The sequence below is a fragment of the Chiloscyllium plagiosum genome, chromosome 1, assembly GCF_004010195.1.
Source record: "Chiloscyllium plagiosum isolate BGI_BamShark_2017 chromosome 1, ASM401019v2, whole genome shotgun sequence".
NCBI lineage: Eukaryota > Metazoa > Chordata > Chondrichthyes > Orectolobiformes > Hemiscylliidae > Chiloscyllium > Chiloscyllium plagiosum.
The window spans coordinates 40280507-40307883 of NC_057710.1; the positions used below are offsets into that span (position 1 = coordinate 40280507).

At 41.5% G+C, this 27377-nt stretch overlaps 1 protein-coding gene across 1 annotated transcript in view; it reads right to left on the bottom strand.

Moving 5' to 3' along the window:
• Positions 1 to 796: 796 nt before the first annotated feature.
• Positions 797 to 27377, bottom strand: part of fech (ferrochelatase) — a 59353-nt gene continuing 32772 nt past the window's right edge. Inside the window, exons 5-11 of the mRNA XM_043676176.1 lie at positions 22786 to 22920; positions 20022 to 20128; positions 19254 to 19352; positions 12595 to 12702; positions 11538 to 11702; positions 5979 to 6038; positions 797 to 4484 (exon numbers count right to left, since the gene is read on the bottom strand). Coding sequence (XP_043532111.1) covers positions 4350 to 4484; positions 5979 to 6038; positions 11538 to 11702; positions 12595 to 12702; positions 19254 to 19352; positions 20022 to 20128; positions 22786 to 22920 — 809 coding nt within the window. The 3' untranslated portion in view covers positions 797 to 4349. The remainder of the gene's footprint in view (positions 4485 to 5978; positions 6039 to 11537; positions 11703 to 12594; positions 12703 to 19253; positions 19353 to 20021; positions 20129 to 22785; positions 22921 to 27377) is intronic.

A 27377-nucleotide genomic window follows, 5' to 3' on the forward strand; every position in this document is an offset into this window, starting at 1 on the left:
CTGGGGAGGGAGAAGGGAACTCAGAAATAAACAGAGGGAGGAGGGTGGGGCTGGGGGAAAGTAGGTGAGAGGGAGATAGGCGGATGCGGGAAAGGTAGATAAGGGTGGTGATAGATGGATTCAGGTAGGGGATTTTTGTGATTGGTCAGTGGCAAGGGTGGAGCAGATAGGTGAGAAAAAAGATGGACAGATTAGGTCAGGTCAAAGAGGAGGAGGAGGGCTGGACATGGGATGAGGTTGGGATGGGTAGATTTTGAAGCTGGTGAACTCTGTTGAGGCCATTGGGCTGTAAGCTCCCGAAGCAGAATATAAGATGTTGTTCCTCCATTTTGCATGTGCCCTTATTTTAACACTGGAGGTGGCCCAAGATGGCCATGTTTCCAAGGGAGTAGGAGGGGCAAGTTGAAATGGCTGGCAACTGGAAGGTGGTGTTGATTGGAGCATACAGAGTGCAGATGCTCCACGAACCAGTCCCTGAGTCTGCTCTTAGTCTCTCCGATGTAGAGGAGACCACATCAGGAGCAAAGGATGCAATAGACCAGGTTAGAAGTGCAGCTGAATCGTTTGGGGCCTTGGAGGTGAGTGTGGAAGGTGTAGGGGCTGGTGTTGCACTTCCTGCAGTTTCAGGGAAAGGTACCAGGTGTGGAGGAGAGGTTGGTCGGGTGTGCGGAAATGACAAGGGAGTCGCGGAGTGAATGCTCCCTAGGGGAAACAGTTAGGGGTGGGGAAGGAAATATCTTCTTGGTGGTGGCATCTGACTGTAGGTGACAAAAATGGCAGACGATGATGTATTGGATTTGGAGGTTGGTGGGGTAATATGTGAGAACCAGGGGACTCTCCTTACTGAGGTTGGGCGACGTGAGTTTGAGGGCAGAGGTGCAGGAAGTAAAGATGTGGTTGAGGGCATTATTAATTGCGAGGGAGGAGAAATTACAGCCCTTGAAATAGGACGACATCTGGAATGTCCTGAGGTGAAATCCCTCATTCTGGGAACAGATGCAACAGAGGAGGAGGAATTGGGAGTATGGGATTGCATGTTTGCAGAAGGGTGTGCGAGAGGTGTAGTCGAGGTAGGTTGGGTTTGAAATACATGTCAGTGCTAAGTTGGTTACCAGAAATGGAGACTGAGAGGTCGGGGGGGAAGTTGTCAGAGGTGGTTCAAGTCAATTTGAGATCAGGGTGGAAGGTGTGGGTGAAGTTGATGGAACTGTTCACGTTCCTTGTGGGAACACGAGACAGTGCCAATAGTATTTAATTGGTAATGATTAGATTCCTCCTTGATTGGGTTGCCCCAAAGTCAAACTTTAATGAGGTAGGTCAAATTATACACTCCAATTCATACTGTGTTCTCAGTAACTGCCTTTCAGCTGAATATATCAGTTATACTATCCCTTTATACCATGTTCTACAGAATTTTATTTGCTCCTTTTACATTTCACAGCACAACAGGCACTGTTATAAAATAAGTATTAAAAGTAAAATATATCAAAAGACTAAAATTTACAGGATATAGGCCAAGGTGTAAGTTCAATGAAGGCATCCAAAAATGTCTGACGGGCCATTTCAATTTATATACATCCAGCATGTTTCTCAAACAAAAACAGAACTGGCTAATGAAACTCAGGTCTGGCAGCATCTATGGGAAGAAAGCAGAGTTAGCATTCACAAGCAGAGTCTGATGACATCACTGACTCCAAGTGTGAACTCTGATTTCTTCTCACAGACACTGCCAGACCTGCTGAGTTTCGCCAGCAAGTTCAGTTTTTGTTTCAGATCTCAAGCATTCACAGTTTTGTTTTTATTTCTGCACGTTTCTCATCTGATTTCTGGACAAGCAAAATAGTATACAGCACCTTGTAGTAAGAAAAAGCTACCCTCAATAGTAGATCAATTACAGAAACATGACCTGCACATATAGACATTAAAAGAGTTCAGGATGAAGTAGGGCTGCTTGATTGGCACAGTGACAGTCCCTATCCCCAAAGACTGTAGTGGTTCAAGTTCACCTCTACTTTCAACAGGCAATTAGCAATGGGCAATAAATGAGGACCTAGCCAGTGGCGTTAAACCCCACAAATCAATAAAAAGTGTAGGAATATCTAACTTCTGTATTGGTAGCTGATAATTTTAGTGGATAAATTTCAATTAATAGATCGTTGACTGCTTCAGCTCCTTAAGATTTAGCTACACCAATGCACGCCTCATCTCCAAATAATGTGCTGTTGGAAAAGCTATTTACCAAGTGAACAGTGATTTTACAAGAAGTTTCTTAGTAGCTTGGTCTACATTTTAAACATAGCAAATGACTTCCCATGTATATATAAAGCCAGCGGATTTTAAAGTTTTACACTCGAGTGAATTTGGATCTCACCTCCACCGAACACCCTGAAGTGACTTTTCTAACAGTCTGGATAGTCTGCTGAAGAGGACCAAGGAGGAAAATAAACCTTTTGATCCTTCATTAGTTTAAAAGTCCTTTCTACTGGTTTAAAGTTTTGTTTTATTTTATTATACCTTATTTTCCATGGTTGAAGTTTCCTCGTACTACAGCCAGAGCATCGTATGGAGTTTTGAGTTTATCTACAGAAACACTCATGAAGCGGTACAACAAAGTTTAAATGACTAATTCCTTGGAGGGATTCCAGTAGGAGAAAAGATTAAATAGACTGACTCTTCATTCTCTGGAGATGGACATAAATACAACAAACAGGATTAGACCATTTGGTCCCTTGAGACTGCCTGTAGCTGATCTCATTCAAATATACAAAATCGTACAGGAATCAACAGGGTAGATGCAAAATATTTCCACTGGCTGGAATATATGGATCCAAGAGAGAATTTAATGATAAGGGGTAGACCACTCAGGATTAAGATGAGGAACTTCTTCACCTGCGTTCATGAATGTTTGGAATTTTTTGCTCCAGAGGCTCAGCTATTTAGAATGTCCAACACCGAAATCTTACAAATTAGCAGTAGGCCATTAATCTCTTATGGCCTGCTCTATCATTCATTGAGATGCAAGTGAGGCCACAAATTCATATTTCTGCCTTCCCGCCAAATATCTTCAACTCTCTCATTATTCGAGAATCCAACTCTGCCTCTACCATTGTTAGGAGTGCACCAATGACTATGAACTCTCATAAAAAATTGTCTCCTCGTTCTAGTCTCTTCCCTGAGGAGAAATATCCTTTCATTATCCACTCTGTAGCAATTGTTTATTACACATTAAAAACATCAAGGGAAATGGGGATTGTGCATTAAAAGTGTTTAAATAGAGATCACCTCGGATCTCAATGAGAGTAAAATCCAGCAGGGCTGAATAGTCTACTCCTGCTCCATTTCTTATGGCACAAGGGGTTGCACTTAAAAGTGGATCAAGTCAGAAATGCAAATTAATATGATGTCATCTTGGGCAAATCAAGTAAATGATTAAGAGTTTTTGTTTCTAAACAGAGGCTTCTTAAAACAAGAATCTCCAATAGGTGTGTCTAACTGAGTTACTCACCTGAACTAGCATGCCTAGCATTCACACAAAACTGAAACAGTGAAGATTGAGATGCGCTGGCAACTTGTCTAGGATGTCTGACACACTCTCGCCAAGATCAATTTTCAATAAAGAGGTGGAGTGTGTTATCATGGGGGTCAAAGGAATTGCTACAGGGACACCCTAGAGGCTTCACTCAGGAGTTCTGGAATCAAATTCAAGTCCTGGTGCAACCAAATAAAAAAACATTATGCAGCTACTTAGAGCTCAACCTGCATTTGAAGCAGAAACAAAATGCAAGAATAAATCCTTAATTGTTTGAAACTTAGTCTGCTGTTCCCGTTCTACTTGCAGTATAATACGCGAGATGCAGACGTGCTTTAGTAGTCATGCACTCAAAAAGTCATGTGGCCATAAGAATCCTACCAAACATCCCTGACAATGACTAGCTTCACCTCGAAGGGCAAAGACAACAAGATAAGCTCTACTAAATATGAATCATGTTCAAAACCTATGCAGGAGCAAACAAAAAAAAATGTAGTCTTTAAAAGATTAATCTTCAACACTCCTTAAAAAAAGGATCTAGGTAAGAAAAATATGCTGAAAACAGATATTAAACTTCGTACCCATGTACAATAATTGGAGAACAGTGCAAGCTGGAACTTTTATACTCTCTTCAAAAAGTCTGTTTTTAGTTACACTAAAAAGATGTAGTTTCAGAAGTGAAGACAAACTCTAGATGTTAGATTTACACTCAACATACATGCTATTTCAAAAACCATCACAGCAGAAAATAAACCATCACGATGACCATTCGATCATGCATTTTCTGAAGGGCAGAAAATATCAGTACACAAGAGTCATTTCAGAGATTTTGTTTAGCAAAAAATGCCTTTGTTTCTCCACATATTGGATTAACGCAGAGCGGACAACGTAGACTCAATTGTTTGGAAGAAGTTTCTGCAGATTTTAAGTGTGCATCGACCAAATCTGCTAGGGCCTAGAAAGGAAGAATTGTTATTTTATTAGGATTAACAAGTACTTTTACTCAGAATCATCAGTGTTAAGCAATAAGAATTACAACTAAGTGAATGAACAGGTTATGCAACACAACATGGTGTTAGTAGCACACAATTTAATTGCTGATAATCCCAGTTTTAGGCTGCTACACATGATCATAGTTTAACTCTGCACAGCCAATAGTATCACACACTTTTAGTTTGTAGGACAATCATTCCTACAAGTCCACCAGAACACAAAGGACTGAGGAGGACATGAGGATCCACTGAAGTAACTGCCAGAATCTTGGTTTTCATACGATGTCGGAATCATAGAACACACACAGTTTTATTCTTTACTATTGAATTTCGGTAAGGGGGTTTAATAGACCACCTGGTCAGACAAGAACTGCTTTTACTGTAGTAGTGTTGGCTCCCTGACTGATGGGTATTAACCAATCAATTGGGATTTTAATGCAATCTGGCAGCTTTTATGGTAATTTTTTCGGTACTCCCCTCAGAAATATCCAACCTATTCAATTTCACAAAAGGTCATGAAATTTTAATTTGTGATCTCTGCTTTGGGGGAGTTGAAAAACAGTAAATTGTTTTTAAACTAACTGCATTCAAGCCTTTATGCAAAAATATGTCACTGCGACACAGCCATATCAACCCAGAAGGTACTCTGGCCTGATGCTGCTTATTGCTGACTAAGTTAATCATAGGTAGTGCTGCAGAGAAGTTTTAACTGATTTCATTACCTCAGTCTATGACCAATATTCGTCAACTAATGAAACAGGAAATGTTTCTTGTGATCTGATTTAAAGGGAGGAACTGCTTGAATTTAGTTTACATTTCCACAAACTCATATCTCAGAACACTGTACAAACAAACAATTAAGTACTTCTAAAAAGCAGCCATTGTGTTTTGGTAGGAGTGTCAAAAACTGTTCTAAAGAACACTGAACTTAACTAAGCTCAGTCACCTCATTGGATATTATATGAGCAAGTCACTCATAATGAAGTTAACAGCTGTCACTTACAAAGCTGAACAGGGGAGTATAACATGTAGGATCAGAAGTAGGCATTTGAGCCATTGAGCCACTCCATCCTCAACTCCCTTTATCTTCTTACTGATTAAAGTTCTGTCACACCTTGAATATATTTAGCGACGCAGCATCTAAAGACCTCTGCTGTTATGAATTCCATAGATTCACTATCTGCAGAAAAAACTCCTCCTCATTCTGAGCTTATGCTCTCTGGTTCAAGATTTGAAGCTCTTAGTGTCTATTTTTATATTACTTGCTAGTTTGTCCTTTCAGTGTACTTTCATCGACCTTTTTGCATCAATGACCATGCGCCATTATTGAATTAAAAAGGCCTTTATTTTTCTATGTTAAACTGGCAATAGACTTGTAATCTGCAAAGTACACTGCCACAAAAATAATCACGGGGGTTAACTGCTCTACAAAATTAAACATAATAAAACTACATCACCTTTATAAACAGCTGGTTTCCATTTAGTGACTCTGCTCGCCTAATGTTTTCAACACCACACTGAAACAGGTACCAAGGAAAGAAAACAAAAGAAGTTATTTAGAAACACATTTCTCCAAGACATTCATTTCCAATTTTACATGCTGCACAGCAACCCATGTGACCAATCACCGAGAGCACCACCAGGGTCAAATCTAATTCACACTGAAAGTGAAAATCTTCTTTCCACAGTTTTGAGATTTTCACATTAAATGGATTTGTTCATTCGAAAAGATCACACAATAAAAGCATCCCTAACAGAATATTCAATGACAATCTCACTCATAGGGTTTAAATGAAGGCCGATATGTGAGGTAGAAAAAAATTCATCAGTGTAAAAAGACATGTCTTTGAGGTGGAGTTACCTTATATTGATGGACACAATAAAAAGAATCAACACTGAACTGCAGGAGATTGCCTTATGAGACTGACAAGACTAGAATTTAATACCGGTAAATGTTCATTCTTCACATCCTTCAGCTCAAACAGCACAAATGACACTTGGGATCTCACTTGCTCAATCAAAATCACATTGAGCAAGGACTAGTCAATTGTTCAAAAAGAGAGAAAGCAAAAGGGAACAGAAGACAAATTATTCCTATGGATCACCCTTACTCCATTCCAAGCGACTGGCAATGTAGTAACAATGGCTGAACACAGATGGAATTCAGTGCCAACTGTGTGTCAAACATAGGCAAGGAAACCTCCAGCTAATTAGCATATATCCCCAATCCTAAAATTGCCAGCCTTCAACTAATACAAATCATGATATGATAGAGAAATGGTTGAAGGTACTGGGCACTGCAAAGACTGAGCGCCTCAACAGCATTCGGGCATTAGTACTGGAGGCTTGCGCCTCTCGTCAAGCTGTTCTAATACACAGTCATAACACTGGCATCTACCAGACAATGTGGAAAATTATCCAGGTAGTGTTTGATACATGAAAAAATAAGGACAAATCCAACCAGACCAATTACCACCTTGTCAGTATACTCTTGAGCTTCAGTAAAAGTGATAGATGATATAATTGACAATGCTATGTTAAGTAAATGCCACTACATAACACTGCTCTCTGATGGTCGGATAAAGTTCTGCCAGGCCCACTCAGCTCCCAAGTAGCCTCAATCTAAACATTAACGGCTGAGAGTGACAGCCCTTTACATCAAGCCTTCAATTGGCATCAAAGGAGCACTGGCAAAACTGGAGTTAAAGGGAATCGGGAAAACCCTGCTGGTTGGAGTTTTCCCCTGTAGATAGCAAGATATTTTGTGGTTGTTGGAGGTCAATCCTTTTAATTAAGGGATATAACCGCAGGAGTTCCTCAGGTTGGTGTCCTAGATCTAACCATCTTTAGCAATCACAAGGTCAGAGATGCAGGTGGGGAGGAAACTGGAACATAGAAATAGTTCTAGATGGGGTCATTAGGGGCAAGCAAACTGTTTTCTGCAGCAGTGATTGAGAGTCACAAAGGCAGCACTGCCTGCATGGTGCCAGAGTTAAGGACATCTCCTGAGAGCTTGAGAAAAACTTGGAGGAGAGGTGGGAAGTAGTTGTCATCATCCATGTAGGCACTTACGACACTGACAAGTGGAAAGCAGGGTCTATTGGAAGATTTTGAATAGTTAGGATTGAGACCAAAAAGCAGAAACTTCCAGGTAATCCAAACTTTCCTACAGAGAGTGGTGAACTTGGCCCAGACAATCACAAAGGCCAACCTCCCATTTGTAGAATCCATCTACCAGGCCCGCTGTGAAGGAAAGGCAGCCAACATTCTCAATGATCCATCCCACCCTGGCAATGCTCTTCTACAACCTCCACCATCGGGGAGAAGGTACAGAAGCCTGAACATACCAGGCAACATCCTGGTAAATTTCTCCTTCACCCTTTCCAATGCTTCCACGTCCTTCCTATAATATGCCAACCAGAACTGTATGCAATACTCCAAGTGCGGCCGCACCAGTTTTTCTTTTTACAGCTGCAACATGACCTCATGGCTCCTAAACTCAACCCTCTACCAATAAAACCTAATACACCGTACGCCTTCGTAACAACCTTATCAACCTGAGTATCAACTTTCAGGGACCTGTGCACATGGACACAGAGATCTCTCTGCTGATCCACACTACCATTAGCCTATTTCTCTATATTCTGTTGCTCCTTCCAAAGTGATTCACCTCACACTTTTCCACATTAAACTCTATTTGCACCTTTCAGCCTAGCTCTGCAGTTTATCTATGTCCCTCTGTAACCTGCAACATCCTTCTGCATGGACCACGACTCTACGGACTTTAGTGCCATCTGCAAATTTACTAACACATCCTTCTACTCTCTCATCCAAGTCATTTATAAAAATGACAAACAGCAGTGGCCTTGCAGTATACCACTAGTAACTGAACTCCAGGATGGACATTTCCCATCAACCACCATCCTTCTGCCTTCTTTCAGCTAGCCAGTTTCTGATCCAAACTGCTAAGTCACCCTCAATCCTACGCCTCTATATTTTCTGCATGAGCCTACCATGGGGAGCCTTATCAAACACTTTACTAAAATTCATATACACGACATCAACCACTTTACCCTCATCCCCCGTTTGGTCACTTTCTCAAAGAACTCAATAAGGTTTGTGAGGCACGACCTAACCTTCACAATTTCAGCTTCACATTCAGTAGCTTCATGATTACTCCATCTCCTATGAACCTCCTGGGGGTTTATCACTGACTCAAAATGGGACTGGACTGGCCAAGTAAATATGTGGCTGCAAGTATAGGTCAGATGCTGGGGATTGTGTGGTAAGTAACTCATTCCCTTACTCTTTGAACCATGTCCATCAGCTACAAGGCATAAGTCAGGAGTGTGACAGAACACTCTCCACATACTTGAATTAGTGCAGATCCAGCAATATTCAAGAAGTATGCCACCATCCAGGACAAAGCAACTCACTTGACTGTCACCCTATTGTACACCATCAACATTCACTCTCACCAATATCAAAGTATACTGGTAGTGTGTATTATGCATAAGTTGCACTGCAACAAATCACCAAGGTTTCTTCTATGGTATCTTCCAAACTCATGACCTCTAGCACCTAAAAGAATGCATGCAACAGATGCACGATGAACAGTACCATCTGCAAGATCCCTTCCAAGCCACAACCATCCTGTCTTGGAACTATTTCATTCTTTTCACTGTTACTGGGATATCTTGCTGGAACTCTACGCCTAACGGTACCATGGGTGCCATGCACAATGATTCAACAAGGGAACTTACCATCACTTTCTCAAGGGCAATTAGGAATGGACAAGAAATATTGGCTTAGCTAGCAACATCCACATCCAGTGAATAAATAAGATTAATTGGATAGAAACACAGCTAATTTGTTGAGGATGGGCAAAGAAAAACAAAATAAATAATACTTGTTGCAATTTTACATAAGAAAGACATCTTTCAAGCAGTTTAATTTCACTCTATAGTAAAGATGGTAATTTTCCTTCAGTGAACTTAGAGAACATGCTAAGTTTATTTCTTGTGTTGTTATTTTTACTGTATTTAACTGATTGGGATCTCTTATTCTCAAACTATATCTTGTAGCTTTAGTCACCCCCATGAAAGGAAACAGCTTCTTGGTATCTACCCTACACAGTCCACTTAGGATCTTATATATTGCAGTAGCGATCAACTTGCATTTCTGCTAGATGCGAAAGATCAATTTACCATATATACTCATGTAAAAGTCAAATTTTTAGACTATTTGTTAAGGTTAAATATATGGAGTCGACTACTACATGGATAATATTTTTGAGAGGCTGAAATTCATGCATTGAGAGTGTGATGCTGGAAAAGCACAGGAGATCAGGCAGCATCTGAGGAGCAGGAGAATCAACATTTTGGGTGTAAGCCCTTCATCAGGGTTCAAGCAACCTGCTGGATATATTAAGACACACCTCCCGAGCAGGAAGGATTTGAGCCCAGATCTGGCTCAGATGTAAAAGACAGTACCACTGCACCACAAGTCTCTATGTGAAGTGATTAAAACAGAACGTAGAGTTATAGAATCAGAGATATAAAGCATGGAAACAGACCCTTTAGTCCATCTCGTCCATGCCAACCAGATTTCCTGTATAAATCTAGCCCCATTTGCCAGCATTTGGCCCATATCCCTCTAAACCCTTCATATTCATATACCCATCCAGGTACCTTATAAATGTTGTAAACATAACAGTATCCACCACTTCCTCTGGCAGCTCATTCCGTACACGCACAACTTTGTGTGAAAAGTCCCTTTTATACCTTTCCCCTCTCACCTTAAATCTGTGCCCGCTAGGTTTTGAGTCTCTCGCCTCTGGCAAAAGAACTTGCCTATTTACCCTCTAGAAGGTCAGCTTCCGATCTTCCAGGGAAAATAGTCCTGAATCCTTTCAAATTTTACAAAAGCCTTCCAACAGGAGGGAGACCATAATTGCATGCAATACTTCAAAAGTGGCCAAACCAATGTCCTGTGTAGCCGCAACATGACCTCCCAACTCCTATACTCAATGCACTGACCAATAAAGACAAGCATACTAAACGTCTTCTTCATTATCTTATCGACCTGCAACTCTACTTTCAAGGAACAATGAACATGCACTCCAAGGTCTTTGTTCAGCAACACACCCTAGGACCTTACCATTAAGTATATTCAACCAGCACTGATATACCTTTCCAAAATGCAGCACCTCACATTTATCTAAATTAAACTCCATCTGTCACTCCCCAGCCCACTGGCCAAACTGATTAAGATCCCATTGTACTCTAAGGTAACCTTCTTTACTGTCCATTACACCTCCAATTTCAGTGCCAAATCTACTAACCATATCTATGTTCACATCCAAATCTGTTATATAAATGACAAAAAGCAGTGGACTCAGCACCAATCCTTGTGGCACACTGCTGGTCACAGGCCTCCAGTTTGAAAAGCAACCCCCCTCCTCCACCCTCTGTCCTCTACTTTTGAGACAGTTCTGTATCCAAGTAGCTAACTTGAAAAATGCACTTCAACCAGGTAGGACCCATTTATCATTCCTTCATAAGCCCTGCAACCCAGGAATGAATTAAGTGAACCTTTGTGAACTACGTCTAAAAGCAATTCTATGTTTTTTTTCATAATCAGGAGACAATATATGTAGACAATATTTCAGATGTGGTTTCACACGACCACCTGTACAGCTGCATAAGATGTTTCTACTTTTACATTCAATTCCTGCACATCTTCATAATGCAAAAATCATAATTTGCACCTTGTGTGCAAGGAACTAAGAATCCTGCAAAAACATATTATTAATGAAAGCAATTAATCATGACTGCGTTTTAACTTGGATTTGAGAGCCCACTTTTTTCCACTGGAAGTTCCATCTACCAAGATAAAACGATGATTAAGTATATCATGGTAAGCCCTTGCATAACAAAAATAAATCTCTCACTTCCTTAACCAATATAGGGAGATTGCCAAGATGACCATGCATCACAAACAACCTGACAACTCACCTCATTGGCTAAGATTTGCGCATATTCTATATCAAGTTCATGCAGTGTTTCAATGTGATCACTGGTGAAAGCAATAGGAACCAATAATAAGTTTTTGTTGCCTCTCTCACACAATCCTTTGATGGTGTCATCTGTAGAAGGTCCAAGCCAGGGCATAGGACCAACCTGTATTAAAAGAAATATAAATTACATCATTAGCAGAAGTACACTATTAAGAAGAGCTAATGCACAACGGTTCAGGTTATTTACACCTGATTTTTCTATACTTATGTCAACCATTATGATGTTCTCAGGTGCAGGAGGACATGAACCAAATGAGCTTCAATAGCTGTAGTGACTGTCAATCACCTGCAGGTGTCACTTGATGACAGTATTTCATGTCCTGTCACTTTAAAATGAAATACCACATCACAATGTATAACAATTTCCCATTACATAATTTCTTCAGTTTATCAATTCTCTATCAGTTCTACCCAGTTCAAATGTAGCCCCGTTGACTAAAATTTATTCAACATCATTTTAAAACAGTCTGAAAAGGATGGGTCACAAAAGTACACAGTAAAGTGGAATAAATACATGAAACCTTATTTTGTGGTATAGTATCAAAGTCTCCCTATCGGTAGACCCTAAACTTTTCCAGAATGAATTAGATTTTCAGTAAAATGTTAACCATTCAGTTGGACCCTACCAAGATCTACTGATGCAATACCTGCAATGAGCTAGTTGCTCCAATGATATTTCACAAGATTTGTTCACTCAAAATTTTTAAATCTCCCTGTCTTACTCAGCCTGAGCCCAAGAACAGCAAGTTACATTGGGAGGGCAAAAAGTAGCCACAGTAAACTGACAGAATGGTTTTTCGATCTGCATGCACGTATTCAAAGATCGATACAAAACTAACAACACAAAACAAGTATATTAAGGGGTATGAAGTAAAGGCAAGTAAATAGAATCAAGGTATAATTTAGTCACACTGTTGGACAGTGGAATTGGTTTAATATTCCAGGTGTAATCTTCCGCAAATAAATAAATAATGGTATGGAGTAATGTATGTTACCTTAGACTGCCACACCAGCCTGTATGGGTTACTGAAATTTAGCATTTCCATGACTCGCTGAACGGTTGCTCCCACCTCCTGTGGATAGGGGTCACCACGATTCACCACCTGAAATACAGACAGTGCTAACAAATAATAGTAGCATAATGGATTCCATATAGTTAGTTATTCAAAAATACACAATGGACAATAAATGCTGGCTTTGGCAGTAATGTGTACATTCAATTATTTAAATATATTCCCAATTAACAACTTATACTCTGTAAATACAATGAAACAATATGTCAACTTATGACAAAGTACCTCACAAAGTTCCCATTCTCTACGTTCCAGTGGTTTATCATAAAAGTTGCTTATTCCAACACCTATCAAAATACAGTGAACATATCTGTAGCCAGATTCTACTCTGAGCACTTCTTTTCCCTCCCATAAGGTTTATTTACTTTGCAAATACAGCACAGAAACAATTTTCATACACTGCGTGCATGGCAACTAATGTAGGCTGAAGTGAACTGCACAAGAAACCATGGTATTGGCATTGTGGGATTTAAAGGCCAAAAGTATTTCCTCTATTGCTAACTCAATTATCCAAAAAGAAAATCAACATTTGATTCCAGACCAAGCTGGTTACAGTGCCCATCCTCAAAGTTACAGTACAAACACCATACATAATTACTTCTCCAGGCAGAAATTTTCATATCAATTCCAGATAGAATTTGAAATAGCTAGGATTTAAAATGGTGACCAAACATGCTTTGTCATGAAAGTGAAAATAACTTTTGTTCAGGAAGCCAAATGTTCTGCCAACACCTTGAAAACTGCTTTGGAAGGAAAGAGGGGCCTTTTTGTCAACCTGGATGGAATTTGAAATGGTTTCAGAAACAATTTCTTTTTAAATTCCCTCTTAGGACTTGGGGGCTGTTAGCTGGCCAGCAATTATTACCCATCCTAAAGTGTCCTTGAGAAGGAGGTGGTGAGTTGTTTTCTTGAACTTCTGCAGTCCATGATCTGTAGGTTGAACCACAATGCCATTCAGGAGGGAATTCCAGTGACAGTAAAGAAACGGCGATATTTTTCCAAGTCAGGATGGCGAGTGACTTGGAGGGGAACTTGCAGGTGGTGGACTTCCCACATATCTGCTGCCCTTGCCCTTCTAGATGGAAATAGTTGAGAGTTTGGAAGGTGCTGTCTGAGGATCTTTGGTGAACTTCTGCAATGCATCTTGTAGATAGTACACGCTGCTGCTACCGAAATTCAGTGCTAGATGAAATGAATCCTTGTGAATGTGGTGCCAATCAAGTGGACTGCTTTGTCCTGGATGGTGAAAAGCTTCTTGAGTTTTGTTGGGGTTGCAATCATCCAGCCAAGAGGGGAGTATTCCATTCAACTCCTGACTTGTGCCTTGAAATGGCTTTGGGGAGTTAGGTGGTGAGTTACCTGCCACACTATTCCTAGCATCTGACCAGGTCTTGTGTTTATATGGAGAGTTCAGTTCAGGTCAATTGTGGGGGATTCAGTGATGGTAAAAACTTTAAAAAGTCAAAGGCTAATGGCTATATGGTTTCTTAGGCCATAAGATATAACAGCAGAAATTAGGATATTCGGCCCATCGAGTCTGCTCTGCCATTTAATCATAGCTGATAGGTTTTTCAAGCCCATTGTCCGCTTTCTCATCATAACATTTGATCTCCTTGGCAATCAAAACCTTACCTACCTCTGTTTTAAATATAGAGTCATAGAGATGTCCAGCACGGAAACAGACCCAAATGATCTGGCCTCTACAGCCTTCTGCGGCAATGAACGCCAAAGATTCACCACACTCTGGCTGTGCCCTCGGGTCCTTGTCTCTCCTGCGAATGGAAACATCATCCCAATCTCCGCTTTACCAAGGCCATTCAGTGTTCTGAAAGTTTCAATCAGAAGCCCCTCATCTTTCTAATCTCCACTGAGTATAGTCCCAGAGTCTCAAATGTTCCTCATATGTTAAGCCTTTCATTCCTGGGATCATTCTCATGAACTTCCTCTGGACCTGGTCCAGGTCCAACAGATGTTTGCTAAGGCGTGGGACCCAAAATTGCACAAATACTCAAAATGTGGTCTGACCAGAGCCTTATAAAGCCTCAGAAGTACATCCCTGCTTTTATATTCTAGTCCTTGAGATGAATGACAACATTGTATTTGCCCTCCTAACTAGTGACTCAACCTGCAAGTTTATCTTAAGAGAAAACTAGACTCGGACTCCTGAATCCCTTTGAACTTCCAATTTCGGAATTTTTGCCCCACTTAGAAAGTAGCCCATGCCTCCATTCTTCTGACCAAAGTGTATGCTCTCACACTTAAGGGCGGCACAGTGGTTCAGTGGTTAACACTGCTGCCTCACATTCCAGGGACTGGGTTTGATTCCAGCCTCAGGCAATTTCTGCGTGGAGTTTGCACATTCTCCCTGTGCCTGCGTGTGTTTCCTCTGGGTACTCCGGTTCCCTCCCACAATCCAAAAGATGTGCAGGATAGGCGAATTGGCCGTGCTAAATTGCTCATAGTGTAGGTTATTAGTCAGGGGTAAATATATGTTAGGGGAATGGGTCTGGGTGGGTTGCTCTTCGGAGAGTCAGTATGGACTTGTTAGGCCGAAGGGCCTGTTTCCACACTATAGGGATTTGAATTAATACTTTCCCAAGTTATATTTCATCTGCCACTTGTGCCCAATCTCCTAACCTGTTTAAATCTTTCTGCCACCTCAATACTACCTGCTCCATCACCAATCTTTGCATCTGCACACTGAACCAGAATGCCTGCAGTTCTTCATCCAGATCATTAAAGTATAAAGTGAAAAGTTGTGTTCCAACACCAACCCTTGTGGAACACCACCAGTCACCAGTTTCCATCCTGAGAAGGACCTTTTTATCCCCACTCTCTGCCTCCTGCCAGACAGCCAATCTTCTATCCATGCTAGTACCTAGCCTCTCTCACCATAGGTCCTTATCTTACGCAGCAGCCTCCTGTGTGACACCTTATCAAAGGCCTTCAGGAAGTCCAGATAGATAACATCTATTGGCTCTCCTTGGTCTAACCTGCTTGTTACCACCTCTTATTGGAAGTGGTAATTGCCTGGCGTTCGTGGTGACCAAATATTACTTGTCACTTGCCAGCCTGAGCCTGGATATTGCCCATATATTGTTGCATTTGAACATGCACTGCTTCAGTATCTGAAGAATTGCGATTAACGCTGAACATTGCCAATGACGGCACAAATAGCCCCACCTCGGACCTTATGATAGAGGAAAGGTCATTGATGAAGCAGCTGAACATGGTTGCGCCTAGGGCACCACCCTGTGGAGCTCCTGTAGAGTTGTCAAGGAGCTCAGATGACTGACCTCCAACAATCACAACCATCTTCCTATTTGCCAGGTATGACATCAACCAGCAGAGAGTTCATCTGCAATACCCATTGGTCCCAGTTTTGCTTGGGCTCCTCGATGCCGCACTTGGCTGAATGCAGCTTTGAAGTCAAGGGTAATCACTTTCACCTCACCTCTGGAATTCAGCTCTTTGGTCCATGTTTGAACTAAAGCTATAATGAGGTTAAAGAGCTGAGTGACCCTGGCAGAACCTCAACTGGGCGTCCCTGAGCAGGCGCTGCTTGATTGCACTGTTCCCATGAATGAATAAATAACTGATGGGGTGATAACTGGCCAGGTTGGATTTGTCTTGCTTTGTGCCTACAGAACACACCTAAGCAATTTTCCACATTGTTGGGCAGATAACAGTGTTGTAACTGTATTGGAAGAGCTTGGCTGGGGGCACAAGCCTTCAGTACTTTTGCAGAAATGTTGTCAGGGCCCATAGCCTTTGCAGCATCCAGTGCCTCCAACCGTTTCTTTATGTCATGTGGAGTGAATCTTATAGGCTAAAGAATAGCATCTGTGTTGCTGGAGGAGCACAGCAGGAGGCCCAGGTGGATCATTTACTCGGAACATCTGGCTCAAGATTTCTGCAATGCTTCAGCCTTATCTTTTGCACTTACATGTTGGCCTTTTCTGTCACTGGGATTTTTGTGCAGCCTGCTCCTTCAGAGTTGTTTAATGTCTACTACCATTCACTTGATGTGGGAGGACTGCAGAGGTTACAGCTGATCCGTCAGTTATGGAATTGTTTAGCTGTGTCTAACATTTGCCGTCTGGCATGCAAGCAATCCAGTTTGGTACTTTATCAGGCTGACCCTTCATTTTTTGGTATTCCTGATGCTGCTCCAGGCATGGCATCCTGCAACCTCCATTGAACCAGAGTTGACCCCTTGGCTTGATGGTAATGGTTGGGTGGGAGAGAAGCTGGGCTAAGAGGTTGCAGATTGTGCTGCAGTACAATTCTGCTGCTGTTGATGGCTCACTGCGTCTCATGGATGCCCAGTGTTGAGTTGCTAGACCTGTTCACAAATCTATCCCATTTAGCATGGTAACAGTGCCACATAATATGTTGGACGGTATTCTTAAGGTGAAAGCAGGACTTAATCTCCACAGAACAGTGGTCACGCTTACAGTTATTGTCATGGACAGATGCATTTGCAGCCGGCAGACTGGTAAGGACAGAAGACAAGTATGTTTTTCTCTCTTGGTTCCCTCACCACCTGCCACAGACCCAATCTGGCAGCTGTCTTCTAAGATCCAATCAACTTGATCATTAGCACGGTTGCCGAATCACTTGGTGGTGGACAATGAAAACCCGCACCGAGAGTACATTTTGTACTGTGCCACCCTCAGTGATTCCTCCAACTGTTGTTCAACATGGAGGAGTACTGATTCATCCCAATGAAGGGCTTTTGCCTGAAATGCTGATTTTCCACTCCTCAGATGCTGCCTGACCGGGTGTGCTTTTCCAGCACCACTCTAATCTAAACTACTGATTCATCAGCCGAGTAAGGGCTGTACTTGATGATCAGCAGGCTTCCTTGCTCATGTTTAGCTTGAAGCTATGAGACTTCCTTGGGTCTGGAGTCAACATTGAGGACTCCCAGGGCAACTCCCTGTATACCATGATGCTACTACCTCTGCTGGGTCTGTCCTGCTGGTAAGACAGAACATATGTGGACCAGATAAAGTGAGTATAGCAGACTTTGTTCTCTGAAGGACATCAGTGAGTCAGATGGATTTTTCCAACAATTAATAATAGTTTCAGGTTCATAATTCCATATACTTTTCACTAACCATAAGATTAAAGTTAGGCTATTTGGTTCATTGAGTCTTTGCCACTATTCAATCATGGCAGGTATGATTATTAACCCCATACTCCTACTTTTTTCCTCTAACTTTGATCTCCTAACTAATCAAGAACTTTCTCTATTTTAAACATATTCAATGACCTGGCCTCCAAAGCCTTCTGTGGTAATGAGCTCCACAGATTAACCAGTCTCTGGCTGAAGAAATTCCTTCTGACCTCAGTTCTAAAGTGCCATTCCTTCACTCTGAGGCTGTGCCTTTAGGTCCAAGTCTCTCCCATTAATGGAATGAGCTTCGCCATGTCCATTCCATCCAGGTTTCTCTGTATTTTGTAAAGTTTAATCTCACATCATTCTTCTGAACTCCAAGTACAGATCCAGAATCCTCAACCACTCCTCCCAATAAGCCCTCATCCTTGAAATCATTCGTGTAAACCTACTCTGCACCCTTTCCAAGGCCAGCACATCTTTCCATAGATTACAGTGCCCAAAACTGCTCATAATATTCCAAATGCAATCTGACCAGAATCTTATACAGCCTTAGCTGTGCATCCCTGTTCCTGTTTCCTAGTACTCTTGAAATTAATGCTGACATTGCACTTGCCTACCAACTGCCAAATGAACCTGTATGTTAGCCTTAAGGGAACCGTGAACTAGAACTCCCAGATCCCCTTATGCTTCAGACTTAAGCCTTCCCCAACATTCAGAAAATAATCTACATCTCGGTTCTTCCTATCAAAGTACATAACCTCACACATTCCCACTGTATTCCATCTGCCACTTCTTTGCCCACTCTCCTAGCCTGCTCAAGACCTTTTGTAGCTTTCCTGCCTCCTCAACATTAACTGTCCCTCTTCCTATCTTTGCATCATCTGCAAAACTTAGCAACAATGCCGTCAGTTTAACCTGACACTCTGCCTTTTCCAAGTCAGCCAATCTTCTATTCATGTAAGAACCTTTCCCCTAACATCATGGGATCTTATCTAATTTAACAGCCTCCTGTGTAGCACCTTTCAAAAGACTTGTGTAAATTCAAATATATCACATCCGCTGACTCTCCTTTGTCTAACTTTGGATTCAAGTTCCAACATCTGTTCTGGCAGAATTCAAACTGAGTTCCCAGAACATTTTCACAAGACTACGATTACAGAAACTCAGCTAATACCACTAGGCCATTGCTTGCTTGTTATGTCTTTAATCTCAGTTGCTCCCCTAACTTACAAAAATTTTTTAAAAAAAACCTGTGATAAAATAGTTAATGAGCACAACCAAGACAAGACAGAATATTTTGGATAGATCAGCTGAAAAAATGAAGTCAAATACAAATTCAAAACTGGACCAGAAGCATATAAAACTTAGCAAAGTATGCAAAAAGCCAGAATCCACTAGGGTGTATTTCTAGTTAAACTGATTCTTTCAAACACAAGTTTGCTCAAAAGGCACTTACAGACATAGGCAGAGAATGAGCAGAGAACAAAATGACTACATCATCTCTTTTCTTAGATGGAAATCGATCAAGTTCCTGCCGTATATGGTCTGCAAAGCACTGCAAGGTAAATAAAATCTGTTAACCAAACAATTATTAATATAGAATGAGTGTTGGTGCACTTAAAAAAACAACTGATACTTATTCTGAATTAACTGTCAGTTCTTAGATGATCAAAAGCGTTTTATTTGCAAAGTCAAGTAACCCTAAAAAAGTAATTAAGTTTGAATAGTAGACAGTTCATCAGTGACAGATTGTATCGTCAGCACCTTTAACACCCAAGACAAATTAAGGTGTATCATTTGAAGAGCACAACTAAACTGCTAAGCTTCTGAAGGAATTACCAGTAGATAAAGGGCCAAGAGACTATATGGCACACTTTTAGTTTCCTCACAATAAATCACACTGCTGATATACAGCACTTGTAAGAAGCACTTGACAGGACTCAAAGCCATGCTTTACTTTAAAATACAGAGTAAAATTAAAACCCACAACCAAAAGTTTAAATTTTGCCAATTTCTTAGTCCCATCGGGGAAAACTCTGATGGTTGGAGTCATACCGGTCACACAGAAATATGGTTGTGGGTGTTGAACCGCTGCAGTGCTTGGAGTAAGGTACATTCATTGTTCTAGTAGTCAGCTACAGAGAAAAGCACGTCTAGGAACTGCATTTGATACTGAGTATTCCAAAGTAAGAGAAAAAACAACAAATGGATCCACAGCCATTACCTGAATTAATAAAGGATGTGTTGGCCACCTGTCAATCGTACTCCATTTCATCTTTGGTGCTGCTCTCCTCCCATTATAGTACCGATAAATTGCATTTAAACTACTTCCTATGAAAGAAAACCAATCAAATAAACTCTTACCTCACACTAGTCAATCAATTCTGGGAATCTCACCATTTTCCATTCAAACAGTGAATGAAATGTTGCACTAAGGTGGAATATATGTTTTACACTTTTAAGACAGCAAAGAGTATAGGTGCTTGGTATAAGTCACACAAACAGAGAAAACTTGGGAAAATACAAAGTAAGAGATTAAATTATGATGGAAGGACTCAAAGCATTCATTTTATAAGTCAGAAGACTGGAAACATAACTGTTAAGGAAAGTATAGAATTGTATAGTTTCCCAATCTCCAAAAGGCTTCATTAAACCCAAATGCTAATAAGAAGCACCTGCCTCACACTTTGCCTTCTGCTGGGGCTATAGAGTTCCTGACCTTATTATAGTCTTGGTTCAAACATGGACAAAAGAAATGAATTCCAGAGGTGAGATGAAAGCAATATCCTCCTTGATATCACGTTCCATTTGACTGAGTGCCCAATTAAGGAGCCCAAGCAAAACTGGAATCAATGGGAATCGGGGAAAACTCTGATGGTTGGAGTCATACCGGTCACACAGAAATATGGTTGTGGGTGTTGAACCGCTGCAGTGCTTGGAGTAAGGTACATTAATTGTGCTGTTGGGGAGGGAGTTCAAGACTGTAACTTTGACAGTGACGGTTATGTGGAGAAAGGTAGGACTGCAGATCAGAGTCAAAAAGTGTGGTGCTGGAAAACTACAGCCAGTCAGGCAGCATTTGAGGAGCAGGAGAATCGACATTTCGGATACAAGTCCTCCATCTGGAATTGAAGCTTGTAGGCCAAGGGGGCTGAGAGATAAATGGGAGGGGTGGGGCTGGGGGAAGACAGCTGGGAATGCGATGGGTAGATGAAGGTGAGGGTGAAAGTGATAGGTTGGAGAGGAGGGTGGACAGATAGGTGGGAAGGAAGATGGACAGGTAGGACCATTCAAGAGGGTGGCGCCAAGTTTGAAGGTTAGGACTGGGATAACATGAGGAATGGGGAAACTGGTGAAATCCACATTGATCCAGTGTGGTTGGAGGGTCCCAGCGCAGAAGAGGAGACGTTCTTCCTTCAGACGCCAGGTGGTTAGGATTTGGCAATGGAGGAGGCCCAGGACCTGCATGTCCTTGGCAGAGTGGGAGGGTGAGTTAAAGTGTTCAGCCATAGGGTGATGGGGTTAGTTAGTGATTAGGAAAAGAATTAGCAAGTGATAGTGGGTCTCATAAATCTGCTACATTTGTCCCTCTTGGTGGTAGTGGTCACAAGTTTGGAAAGTTGTGAAATCAGGGGAACCTTGAAGAGTTACTACAGTGCATCAAGAACATGATACACACACTCCTCAGACTTGCTGTTATAGTCAGTACTTGTACAACTAGTCCAGTTATTTTAAAAATTTAGTGATACTTCTATACCTTATGCAAGAAATTCAGAAAATCTGCACATGGGTACAAATTTCATTGCAAATAAACCGGAATTTAATATTGAGTAGATCTTAGTTATACTTGTGCAGAAAAGTTGAGACAAGAGAGATTACATCGGCCCTATGGTCTACTATTACTCCTCCTATTTCATGTGCTTGAAAACAGTATGAACATCTCCCAGGTGTGGAAAGGCATGGATGTCAACATTCAAATGTGAAGGCACTCAGATTTCCTGCTCTAGCTAGACTCCCACAAGACCAAGGAGTCATAGGCTTAACACATTCTACAGCCCAGACAGAATTAGAGCAACAAGAAGTTTTCAGTTAAAACAGGATTCTACTGAACAATGTGCAACTGGCGTACAGATTATTACTAAGCTTTCAAGTACTGTTTTAAGGCAAATTTGAGTATTCATATAAATTTAAGGGCTGTGGTTGATAACAAAGACAATACGTCAAAAGGGGATTGGTGGGGATCAATTAATTCAATTAACAGAACACCTGGATTGCCAACATTGTGGGTTCAATTCCCGGACCAGCTGAATTTATCACAAAGGATTCTCCTTCTCTTGCTGTTGTGCTTTTTTTTTGTTCTTTGTTCTCAACCTCTCTTCCTGCCTGAGGCTTGGTGACCCTCCAGTTAAACTCAGCATCAGTCATCTCTCTTTCTCTTGTGACAGGCCAGACCTATGGACCTCTGGGACGATGGCAACTCTACCTTCAGTGGTTCGAAAGTCAAGTATTCATAATGCTAAAACTGAACAAGAAGTTTGAACTCGCACAAAATAAAACAAACTAAATGTTCGACTGAATATGGAGCATATTGCCTGCATTTATAAACTCAACTCTAGTCTATACAGAATATTTTGGCAAAAACAAAATGGATTTTACTAGGTAAGTTAGCTTTACACAGGGTATTTCGAATGCAGGCATGTGAATTAAAATTAAACTGGACTGGTGGTGTACAAGTGCTTTGTACCCCTTCAGCAAGGGAATGTTTAACATCAAGTATATCAGCCACTGACAGTCTGCAGACAGTTATATGCGTAGCTCAAACATTTGCGTCCTGCCCTTATGGAATAGAAGAAGTGGGATAAGGTGGAAAGAATTCCTTCAATAAAGAATAGATCTTGAAGGTAGCCTCATACTTAGAAAATAGTTTTAAAAACTTTCAACTTTTAGTGAACAGCATTATTCACTTTAGACATCTAACACGGCAATACCTGTGGTCGAACAGCTGTATTGAGGATATTGTGTAAAAGCTACTGCTCGCTCAATTCCATCTCTCTCCATCTCTTCCACCGCTTCTTCTGTTAGAGGATGAACATATCGAAAACCAATATAAAACTTGTGCGGTGCTGAAAAATAAAATGGCAAACAAGTTGATCATTATTTCCATGTAATGTAACTGGAAACAGAACAGGATTGTCACATAACTCAAAGTTCCAATCACTGTAAAGCGCTGGCTGCATGACACATTTTTAGAATAGTTTTTGAAAAGGGGAGACAAAGAAAAACAAATAACTACAGGCCAGTCAGCTTACAAACTGTCTGCTTTACAGAATGTAACAGCAGAGCATTTAGAAATAATAAAATCAAACAGAGTCAATGTGACTTCATGAAGAGAAAATCATACCTGCCAAATCATGTATTTGAGGATGTAATAAGCAAAATAGATAATGGGGAAGCAATGTATGCAATATATTTGAATGTTCAGTTATATAATAACATACCACACATTAGGCTACTTAGGATAATCCATTGGAGGTAGTTTATTAGCATGGACAGAGGATTGGCTAAATAACAGAACAAAGTTGGCAAAGGAAGGCATTTTCAGGATGGCAACCTCCAGCTAGTACCACAGAGATCAGTCATGGGCCACAATTATTTACATTGGATGAAGAAATTGAACAAGTTTGGGGATGACAGACCAAAGTAGAAGGCTGCACACTAACATCAGCAATGTGCACCTGGAACTGCTGGAACTGCAATCGCCTTCCAAACTACCCACAGGCATGTGCATGTGCATAGGCATAACATTGTGACAATGTTGTTCCTTTAACAGGGCTATGCTGTCCTGAGATTTTTTTCAAAAGGGTTTGTAAATAGCAGAGGTTCCGAACTGTCTGGAAATATCTACTTGAGAAGGCTTTTAAGTCTTTCTTTTAAAACACTTGCACAATGAGGGGGAGTGGCCAGTTCTACCAGTTCAGGTTTGGTTTGATTTTAGCAAGCAATCTGTTTGAGGCTAATGGTCAAGTTTTAACTAGGGAGAAACTTCCCGGATTCACCAAAGGTTTTCTGGCTGACTCTGAGATTTCTCCTACAAGAACCGGTGTCTGATTTTACAGATTTTGCCAAGGGGGTGTTCATGGGGATGTTGTAAGTATTTGGAACAGCATAATTAAGTTGTGAGAGAGTCGATTGGGTTTTCAGATGGGTTAAGTTATCTAAATTCAGTTCCCTTTTGTTCGTGTTGCATTCAGTAGTCTGTAAATAAATTCTGCTCTGTTTAAAACTGAGTAGTTGGGTCAGCTACATCAGTCCTTGAATATCCATTTTACATCTGCTTAAAACAAGAAAAGTTAGGGTCTGAGTTGCCTTCTTGAGGGGGTCTGACCTGACCTGACCAGTACAAAGCTGGATGTCTAAGAAGCATTTGCATTTTATGTGCACAATTCCAGTGTTCACTTACTGCCCCTCACCCCTCTTGCTTGCAATACTCCAACTGTTGTACTGGCACCTCCTTTGCCCTGCCACTTCTTTCACTCGTGCCCTGCTCTCTCATAAGGAACAATAAAAACCAAGCAGTGCAAGACAATAATTGGGAGAGAGGCATATCCCTATCCCTTTCCATCACTAAAATAAACATAACTGAATTGTTGTCACTATCACCAAATGCTCACCTACTTGTGGGCGGCATGGTGGTACAGTGGTTAGCACTGCTGCCTCACAGCGCCAGAGACCCGGGTTCAATTCCCGCCTCAGGCGACTAACTGTGTGGAGTTTGCACGTTCTCCCCGTGTCTGCGTGGGTTTCCTCCGGGTGCTCCGGTTTCCTCCCACAGTCCAAAGATGTGCAGGTTAGGTGAATTGGCCATACTAAATTGCCTGTAGTGTTAGGTAAGGGACAAAATGTAGGGGTAGGGGTGGGTTTCGCTTCGGCGGGTCGGTGTGGACTTGTTGGGCCGAAGGGCCTGTTTCCACACTGTAATCTAATCTAATCTAATCTAATCTAATCTAATCTAATCACTCTACTTCCAAATCTAACAACTGGCCGGGTTCATTTCCCAGGACCAAATCCAATGTGGCCTCACCCCTTGTTGACCTGTCTACATACTGTGTCAGGACACCCTCATGCACACATTGGAAAAAACGTGACCCATCTAAAAGTACTCAAACTACAGTATTTCCAGTCAATATTTGGAAAGTTAAAATTCTCCATAACTACCCCTTTACTCTTGCTCTTATCCAGAATTATCTTTGCTATCCTATCCTCTACATCACTGGAACTATTTGGAGCCCTACAGAAAATTCCCAACAAGGTGACCTCTCCTTTCCTGTTTCTACCCTCAGCCCATACTACTTCAGTACACGAGTCCTCAACTGTCTTTTCTGCCACCGCAATACTTTCCTTGACTAACAATCCCACACCTCCCTCTATTTTCCACCTTCCCTCTTCTTACTGAAACATCTAAATCCTGGAATCTGCAACAACCAGTCCTGTCCCTGCTCTATCCAAGTCTCTGAAATGGCCACAACATTAAAGTCCCAGGTACCAACTCATGTTGCAAGTTCACCCACCTTATTCCTGATGCTCCTGGTGTTAAAGTTAACACACTGCAAACCACCTTCCTGCTTGCCGGTGCACTCTTACGATCTTGAAACCTTATTTATGACCTGACTATTCTCAACGTCCTGGTCACTGGAGCTTCAATTTGAGTTCCCAAACTCCTACTGAATCAGTTTAAACCCTCCTGAAGAGCATTAACAAATTTTCCCCCCAGGATACTGGTACCCCTCTGGTTCAGGTGTAGATCATCCGTTTTTAGAGGCCACACTTACCCCGGAATGAGCTCCAATTATCGTGGTATCCTAAACCGTCTCTCCTGTACCATGCCTTCGGCCACGTATTCAACCTCTCTCTCTCTCTCACTATTCCTCGCCTTGCTAGCAAGTGGCATGGGTAACAAAATCAGAGATAACAAGTCTTTGTTCCAATTCCAAGCTTCCATCCTAGCTCCCTGAATTTCTGCCTTAAATCCCCATCTCTTTTCCTACCTATGCTTTGCTTTGGTCTTCCCATCTGAGAAACAGAGACAAACTCTGTACCAGAGCCTGCACCCAATGGCTCACCCCAGTAAATCGTGCTCCCCAACAGTATCCATGACAGTATACTTGTTGTTGAGGGAAATTTTGACGGCTGATGGAACAAGCTGCGAGACTTTCCAGTGGGAGGACATCCTGAATGACTGTCAAGCCTGCCCAATGGTGCCACAGCCATTTCTGGGTATTACTTTCTACCCACCCACAGTCATCCTGTTCCATGATTTCCCTTGTAACTAAAGCCATCTGCTTATTCAATGGAATTCTACATCCTTCAGTGAGTGCATTAGATTGAAGGCACTCTTACAAGTCCCAAATGAGCAATGTTTTCAAACTGAATTTCTGTACAGAATGGCGTATGTAGAAAATAATACAAATGTCAAGTTATGAACCAATGTTTCGATGTTTTGACATTACCATACTTTCCCAATCCAACCTCCACAAATATTAACTAGTTCATTTGATGTAGATAAATCCCACTTCACATAAATTCCAAGTTATAGATTGACTTCGGCTATCTGGTCAGCATGGACGAGTCGGAATGAAGCATCTGTTTCCATGCTGTACAACTTTCCGACTCTATGATCTCTCATACCTCCCTCGGAATGAAGCATTTGTTTCCATGCTGTACAACTTTCCGACTCTATGATTTCTCATACCTCCCTATGAAAGCTTTTTTTTAAAAGATATATTAAGAGGGAAATCAGGAGGGCAAAAAGGGGACATGAGATAGCTTTGGCAAATAGAATTATGGAGAATCCAAAGGGTTTTTACAAATACATCAAGCACAAACGGGTAACTAAGGCCCCTCAAAGATCAGCAAGGCGGCCTTTGTGTGGAGCCACAGAAAATGGGGGAGATACTAAATGAGTATTTTGCATCAGTACTTACTGTGGAAAAGGATATGGAAGATATAGACTGTAGGGAAATAGACGGTGACACCTTGCAAAATGTCCATATTACCGAGGAGGAAATGCTGGATGTCTTGAAACGCATAAAGGTGGGTAAATCCCCAGGACCTGATTATGTGTACCCTATCACTCTGTGGGAAGCTAGAGAAGTGATTGCTGGGCCTCTTGCTGAGATATTTATATCGATAGTCACAGGTGAGGTGCCGGAAGACTGGAGGTTGGCTAACATGGTGCCACTGTTTAAGAAGGGTGGTAAGGACAAGCCAGGGAACTATAGACCAGTGAGCCTAACATTGGTGGTCGGCAACTTGTTGGAGGGAATCCTGAGGGACAGGATGTACATGTATTTGGAAAGGCAAGGACTGATTAGGGATAGTCAACATGGCTTTGTGCGTGGGAAATCATGTCTCACAAACTTGATTGAGTTTTTTGAAGAAGTAACAAAGAAGATTGATGAGGGCAGAGCAGTAGATGTGATCTATATGGACCCCAGTAAGGTGTTCGATAAGTTTCCCCATGGGAGACTGGTTTGATCTCACGGAATACAGAGAGAACTAGCCATTTGGATACAGAACTGGC